The following is an 8,168-nucleotide window of genomic DNA, read 5'->3' as shown; positions in this document are numbered from 1 at the left end:
GTTTTCTCCTCCATCTCCAGCAGCTCACACCGACCCAGGAGCCGCCGGCCCTCCAGGCACCCATGGGCTCGCTGGTGGCCAAACTCCTCCTGCCCACCGTCAGCACTTTGGTCTTTCTCCCCACCATCAGCATCGCGGCCAAGCGGCGCTTCCACATGGAAGCCATGGTCTACTTCTTCACCATGTTCTTCGTGGCGGTAAGAGCGCGTGTGTGTTTCCTCCCTGCCAGTGTCAGGAACAGGGGGGTCTCCATGGGGGTGAGCGGGGATGTCACCAAGTGACCACCAGAATACCCAATTGTATCCATCTCCCACCACGTGCAGTGCTGAGCAGTGCATTCTTGAACGTCCCCATCCTTGGAGACACCCAAGGTCAGGCTGGGTGGGGATCTGAGCACCAGATCGAGCTGTAAGCATCCCAGTTCAGTGCAGGGAGCTGGACCGGATGGCATTTGAGGGTCTCATCTGACTCAAACGATTCTATAATTCTATGGCTCTGTGATTCTTTGGGTGGATGTGCCGAGGGCCGTCCTTAAGGGGATGTAGTGGTGTTTCACGGCGAATTTAGGAAGGGTCTGGATGTGAAACAGTGATTCATCACAGCGTTCTGGAGCCGATCCTCTCTTTGTTTTACAGCTGGGAAATAGCCACGCTGGACTGAGGGTTTAAATGCTATTCAGAGTATCTCACTATGCTTCCGTCCTCGTAGCCAGAAGCACACAGTCAAATTCTTGATTTTGCAATTGCTAAGTGGTGGTGTGAGCCATGCTGGAGTCAGGGACTTTTGCAGGGGGGAAAGAAAGGCTGAAACATGCTGCTGAGCTATCGGGGAAAATAAGTTTTACCCCTCCACTGTGGCAGTGGTGTGAAAGGCAGCACCTCCTGCCTCCCTCCTGTTCATTTCCCACCACCCATCCTAAGGCATTTCATGGAGCAATTTGTGTCCCCCCGTATGGACACAGAGACAGTGGGACAGAGGCATCTTCCTGGTGCAAACAGCTCTTCTGAAGCAGAACTGAGGGTAAAGCCCTCTATGCTGTTATTCCCGAGGATCCACCATTTAAAGCCCCATTTAAAGTGCAGCGCAGGGGGAAAACTTCTGCCAGCTCCATAAAAACTCCAGGAGCAGTCCATAAACCCATCCCCACCGAGTCACCCCCCCTCCCCCCCCCCATCTCCCTCCCAGCTCCCCGGGGAAGCCAGACATCTACGATTTCATTTTGCACCGCTTCTGTGTCTGCTCCACCTCCCCCAGAAGTCCATTGGAAAGTTGGCGTGTGCCTGGAGGGGAGGCGGGACGGGTCTTCATTGCAGAGCCGAAATCCTCGCGTGGGGAAGGGGCTGCAGCTGCCGCCCGGATGGGGCAGGGGGTGACAGCTGCTGCCATCCCCATTCTTGTCACATCCCCCCCCTGGGCTGCATGCAGCCGTGCCCAACAAGTGTCACGATGCTGGCCAGGGAGGCACTCTTTCTCCTTCAGCCCTTCTCCCCCTGATTTCCAAACCCAGCATGGAGCAGGGAGATGAGCGATGGCTGTAGTGCTATCATTTCTAGAAACCACGGGGAGCCAAAGGGCTCAGAGTGATACCCACGATACAAAATAGCAGCATCCCTGTTCTGCATGGCAGTGGGGCTGCCCCAGGGGCACAGGGCCAAGCAGTGCTGGGACCTCTACCATGCATTGGTGCTACTGGTGGGAAGTGAGTAGGGCTGGGAGTGGGTAGGGAAAGGTGTGCGCCAGGCAGCAGCATTGCTCTGATTGCTCTGCAGAATTTCTCTTGGCTTGGTCTACATCCGTGTTGCATGACAGTGATTCTTTGCAAATATCCCAATCGATCAGCAACATCCAGTGGGCAGGAACCAGCAGGCATTAAGGGAAGGCACTAATGAGTGAGCTCCCCAGTATTCAGACCCTGGCCATAGAAACCCTAATTAGCCCATACAGCGACCCGGTATCTAGACATGTTTCATTGGGAAACTCATTAGGAATTCTTTTACAAGAATCTTCTGCAATTAGAATCAAAATTCTCCAAGCCCCTCCTTCTGCTGGAAGAAAGCAGCTGTGGGTCCCTGCTCACAACAGCAGTTTGGTGATCACAGTGCTAATTCTGGCACAGCCCGGAAGGCAAAGCAGAGCCAGTCTGGAGATAACTGATAATGGGACAGAAGGATGCTGGCACTCAGGTGGTTTGCCATTGGGTACAGTGATATTATCTCTCCAAGAGATACACTGCTGCACATCAGCAACCCTGTTGGATCTGGGACTGTTCTGTTCCTGGCTGGCTATGATTTTAGCAGCCACACAAAGTCTGTTTCAAACCAACTGGTAAGAGGAGATGTATTTTACCTGTCTGTGGGTAAGAATCCAGATTTCTAACGTTTTCTTTTTTTCTTGTTTGAATAGATTTACCATGCATGCGATGGCCCTGGCTTATCGGTGCTATGTTTCATGCGCTATGACATCCTGGAGTACTTCAGCATCTACGGGACAGCTCTGTCCATCTGGGTGTCCCTGATGGGTAAGCACGGCTCACGGTCCCTGCAGATGGGTGCTGGTTGCAGGGCTGTGCTTTGGAGCTCCACCTGCATCACTCATCTCTTACAGAAGTCAGCCCATGCCGTGGTTTGGTCTTTCTTTATATCATAGGATCATGGAATGGCTTGGGTTGTAAGAGGCTTGAAGGATCATCTAGCTCCAAACCCCTTGCCATGGGCAGGGCTGCTCATGTACCACCCATGCCTTGGAAAGTCATTGCACCTAGTGGATGGATGCACACCAAAACCATCCTGCTTGTTGAGATGGCTTTGCTCTTGGAGATAAACAGAGCCCAGGAGCCCTCCGTTATGATGAACTAGGCATTCCTCTTCCATCATTATCTCCTTACATAAGCAGAATTGTTTATTTCAGATTGGCTCGTGCAATCTTGTGCTTTGGTTCAAAGAACCACCACCGAGAGCACTACAAGATGACTTGATCTGAAATCTCACACACCAGGGAATCTCCCTTTTCTCCTCCCTTTCCCCATGCTGAGCCCATTGGTTTGTGTGCTGAAGTCCTTCTGCCCATGGGACGCCCCACGTCCCCACATGGAGGCATTCACAATGCAGAGCCTGCCACTTCCCTTGGTAGCAAGCAAACCAAAGCGGTTTAGTCAAAACAAATCTATCTCCCCAGTTATCAAGCCTGGTCTGGGCTGTTGGGAATTATTAGATCTGATTAGAAAAGGCAGAAAGGTTTTCTACTTGCATTTCATTAAAAATCCTGACTCTGACACATTCAGGTTTCCTATTCCCACATTCCCTCCATTCTCTACTTTTCCCCTCTTGTTCCTCATTTACCACTGAAATGAGGCATAATGCAAATGAACACAATGAAAGAACAAGAGAAGGCTGAAGGCTGCAGACCTGCAGCTCTGTGCTTGCTCAGAAAGGGCAGCGAGGCACGTGGTCTGCAGAGGACATTTCTCAGTAGATAACAGCAGTGTCAGGGAAGGTCAGTGCTGATCCAGACGCTTGGGTTCCTCGCAGCAAAGTTCAACTCCATTGCTCCCCTGCTGCATTCAAACATCTTACAAGAAAGAAAGAAAGAAATAAACAATCCCAGACTAAGATGTTTAAAATATTGACCCGCGGGGAAACAACAGAGATTAAAATGCGGACATTATCCCTTAGCCAAACTCCCTATAAAAACCTGATCCAAGGACATGGAGGTGCACTGACTGCAGCCCAGGGAAGCCTCTGGCTGTGCCTTGTAAAGCCCAGGCGCACATGTGCGGACGCAGACCCTCGGGCACACTTCCCGGAATGCAAATCCAGGACAGCCATAACACAGCTGTGCGAGCTGGAAAAGCATGGAGCCCACTGGGATCCATAACTTTTATCAGTTATTACCCCATTCTGTGCTAAACAAAAGCCTCCAATAATTCACTTGCTCTGGCGACTTCCAGCTTGCAAACCCAGGCAGGTGCCGGCGTCGCCCATCAGCTCTGAGCCCCATCCCCACCACAGCCAGGAAATTTGGGAGGGCTTTGGGAAGAGCAGGGACCAAACACAGCCCCACCAGCTGCAAGATCCCTGCGTTCATCCCTGATTTTTCAGTTGAGGCAGCAGCAGGCTCTGCCAGGGTCAGCCCTGCAAGCGTGCTGAGCTCCCTGCATCTGCAGAACCAAGGGGGGGGGGTGGATGCACATCCCATCGGCAGCACTGATGGCTGCAGAACCTTAATCCTAACCCTAAGTCTAACCCAAAGCACAGCCCCAATCATTAAGGTTGGAAAAGACCTCTGAGATCACCTAGTCCGACCAATCCCACACCCAATCCTGGGGTCCCTGGGGTGAGGCTGGGGGGCCCCCGAGCTGCTCTCCCCACCACGGGAGCGGGAGACACAGCCGAACCAAATCCATGCTCTGTGCCCACAGCCCTGGCCGAGTTTGATGAACCAAAGAGATCGACCTTCATCATGTTTGGTGTGCTCACCATCGCCGTGAGGACCTACCACGACCGCTGGGGCTACGGCATCTACTCAGGACCCATCGGGACGGCCGTGCTGGTGATCACTGTGAAATGGGTGCGTCCAAAGGGCACTCCTAATTGCCTGCAAGAGGTTTTCAAGGTCCAGCCCCAAGTGAAACTTGTCTCTCAGGCAGAGGCTGGGTTTGCAAGGGCACACACACCCTTAGCTCAAGTTCTGGGGCTTAATGTTGAGAATCCAGCACTGTGCTCAAAGCGGGCGCAGGAGTGGAGCACAGAGCTCACCCAGTGCAGGCAGAGCCCACAGCCTCAGAGCAGGACTGCAGCTTTGCATGGCTTTGTGTTGGGGAGTTTCATGGCTTTGTGTTAGGGGAGGTTTACACTGGATGTAAGGAAAAAAAATGACTATATTAGTGGTGATGCACTGGCACAGGTTGCCCACAGAGGTGGTGATGTTCTGTCCCTTGAGAAACCCAAGCTTGGGGGATGGGGCTCTGGGCACCTGGTGGAGCTGCAGGTGTCCCCGTGCTCTGCAGGGCCTTGGACCAGGTGGCCTTTAATGATCCCTCCCGACTCAAACGGTTCTGTGGTTCTGTGGTTCTTTGTGTTAGCATTAACAAGATTTGGGCTTGGAGCCGCCTGCGGGCCGCAGGTGAGGCTGCTCAGTGTGCTCTGTGTGCTTGCAGCTACAAAAGATGAAGGAGAAGAAAGGGCTGTATCCAGACAAGAGCGTCTATACCCAGCAGATCGGTCCTGGCTTCTGCTTCGGGGCGTTAGCACTGATGCTGAGGTTCTTCTTTGAGGTACTGTTTGCACACTCACCCACACTGACATCTCCAGGGCTCACGGCCATCACCCTGGCCAACCTTTGTGGTACGAATGGATCCAAACCTTCCTCAAGGGTGGATAGTGGTAGGACAAGGGGGAATGGTTTTAAACAGGGAAAGGGGAGGTTTAGGTTGGATATTAGGAAGAAGTTTTTCTCAGAGGGTGGTGACACACTGAACAGGCTGCCCAAGGAGGCTGTGGATGCCCCATCCCTGCAGGTATTCAAGGCCAGGCTGGATGTGGCTCTGGGCAGCCTGGGCTGCTGGTTGGCGACCCTGAACATAGCAGGGGGTTGGAATTTGATGAGCCCTTTTCAACCCGGGCCATTCTCTGATTCTATGGATTCTATGATTCGTGCCAAGGTGAAAACCCCACTGGCTCCTGGGGGCACCCAGCCCTGCCCTCATCCTCTGCTCCCACCACTGCCCGGTGCCCCCGTCCTGCACGAGAGCACACACGTCCCACCCACGCCGTTATGGCTGCTCCGTGCATTGGGAGCTGCGAGATCCGACCTCGCCGCCCTCCCCGAGGGTTATTTTTCAAAGCATGCAGTAATTGCACATTCTAGCAGAACATAAAAATGTCACTTTGCAGCGCTTCCCCCCCCCACTGCACCCCATCCTCCCCCCCCAGCCTTCCCAGCCTCGTCCTTTGCAGGGTAATGAAACACTTCATTCACCAATTGGGAAATGTGCAAATTGGAATGTGTTAAATCCACTTTGCCTTTTTTTTTTTTTTTTTTTTTTTTCTTAAGGCTGGAAATCCTTTCTTCTCTGACAGCACAACTCAGGATATCTTTTCTATCCCTTTCCTTTGGGCTACTTGCAGAACCCCCGCGCTCTGCACCCTCTGCCCCAGTAATACTCTCCCCTTTGCAGGAGTGGGACTACACCTATGTGCACAGCTTCTACCACTGCGCCCTGGCCATGGCCTTTGTGCTGCTGCTGCCCAAGGAGAACAAGAAGGCCGGGGGTGCCGGCAGCCCCGCCAGGCTCAACTGCTCCACGCTGTGCTGCTGTGTCTGAGCCCCCCAACACGGTGCTCTGCTCCACGGGATCTTTGCCCACCAGTTCCATACGCGCCCAGGGCTTTTCTTCTGTGGGATGGTTTGCTCTTTCCACCATCAGCCCGAGCTGATGCGCTTTCACTTTGCTAAATTCCCCTGGAGAAGCCTTTGTATGGGGTGTGCCCCTGTGCCAGAGAGCTCCGCATCACCCTGTGCGCCCTTGGCCACTTCACCTCCCCCTGTCCCCTCTGCTGGCCCGGGAGGACCAGAGCTTCAGGCCCAGTTTGAGCACACAGATCTCTGTTTGTAACACCCAGAACCTGTATTTTTGTGAGATATTCACTATTTTATTTATGCATTCTCTTGATGTAAATAATACTTATTTGCAAAGACTTGGCAAACGTGCAACACCGGTGTCTCTCAAGTGGTGCAAAACCCCTACCAGCTCAACCCTGACTTGCTCCAGCCCCAACACCTTGGGCACAGCCACCCCACCCCCCACCCCACCGGTAGCTGCAGCTTTGGGTGCTTTGGCCAGGCCAGCAGGTGCGCTCACAGCAAGCATCCTTAGTATGGGAAGCCCAAGGAAAATGAGAGGGCACAGCAATGCTCTCAGAGAGGGGGGAGGGCTGTAAGCCTCTAACATCTCCTCTAACAGACTATTTACTATAGCAGAAGTGTATGATTTATTTAGACTGTCTGGGAAATAAGCCAAGACTATATGTCATGGACAATTAGAGCAGTATTGATATACAGTGATGTCCACAGAAAGCCCACATTAAGCCTGGGTTCCTCTGGAAGAGAAATCCAGCCCAGTCATTCATCAGAGCCACTTCCTGCAATGGGGCAACGACCAAAGCTGAGCAGCTTTCCAACAAAAACACAAATGAATCACAGAGCCCCGCATGTCCAGGAGTCACTGGCAAGCTGATGGCACAGCCAACCAGCTGCACGCAGAGCAAACTGTGCTCAAAGGGCTCTGCAGGCACCTCGACCAACAGGGCTCACTGGAATGCATGCAGCCCTCCAGCCCAGCTGCAAGGTGCATGCAATGCTCTGCCCATCACTTGTTGAGCCATTCTGAGCACATCTGTGCAACCTGAATGCAGCAGGCCGGGGTTCATTGCTTCGCATTCAAATGCTCATCCAGCATCCACGTCTCTGTGCACATCCTTACCACTGGCTGCAGCCATTGACCAGAGGGACTCAAACCCCAAAACACATTCTGTGGCTGTTTGGCTCCCACAGGGCAGCAGTGCTGTGGATATTCCCCATGGGAAGCCCCAGCTGAGCTCACAAGCATGGGGAGAGCCTCGTGCCTGCAAAGCACTCAGGGGAGAGTTGCTGCATAAATGCAGTGGGTTATGGAGCCTAAATACAGGTTATAAAAAGGCTGGCAGATCCCCTGCAAGCCAGGAGGGCATATGAGCTAAGGTCCAGCTGAGTAAATGAAAGCTCCTGCTCCCACCTGCTGTGTACTCAGGTGTTACACTGAAAAAAAAAAACACCCAAACCAACCATCCAAAAAGGGTATTACACACAGCAGAGCAGCAGCGAGGTTTCTCTCTTCCCCTCTACCAATTGCTGCCCCTGGGCTCTGCTCCCACCATCCATCCCCAGACCAGCACCCATCCTCAGAGCTGCACCACAGCCAGGAGCATCCATGGTGCCCACGGTGGGACCAGCACCCATGGGGCAATGCAGGGCACCCCACACCTGCCTGCAGGGGCTGAGCTCGCTATCGCCCGGCCAGGATATCCCATGCACTACAAATGCAAGGAAATATTATAAACATTTACAGCAACGTAGACAAAACAGTCTCTTGTAACCTTTTAGCGCTGCTGAGAGCTTTGCCTGTAAGAGCT

The 8,168-nt window shown here is 53.0% G+C and overlaps 1 protein-coding gene across 1 annotated transcript; it reads left to right on the top strand.

Moving 5' to 3' along the window:
• TMEM8C (transmembrane protein 8C) lies at positions 1–6,711 on the top strand. The gene is given in 5 exon segments (NM_001318457.1): positions 1–197; positions 2,404–2,518; positions 4,418–4,566; positions 5,156–5,272; positions 6,176–6,711. Coding segments are annotated over 5 exon segments (663 nt in total). The 5' UTR covers positions 1–62; the 3' UTR covers positions 6,323–6,711.
• The last annotated feature ends 1,457 nt before the right edge of the window (positions 6,712–8,168 follow it).

Source organism: Gallus gallus, chromosome 17, assembly GCF_016699485.2.
Source record: "Gallus gallus isolate bGalGal1 chromosome 17, bGalGal1.mat.broiler.GRCg7b, whole genome shotgun sequence".
In the NCBI taxonomy this organism is placed as follows: Eukaryota; Metazoa; Chordata; class Aves; order Galliformes; family Phasianidae; genus Gallus; species Gallus gallus.
This window is presented reverse-complemented; position numbering and strand designations above follow the sequence as displayed.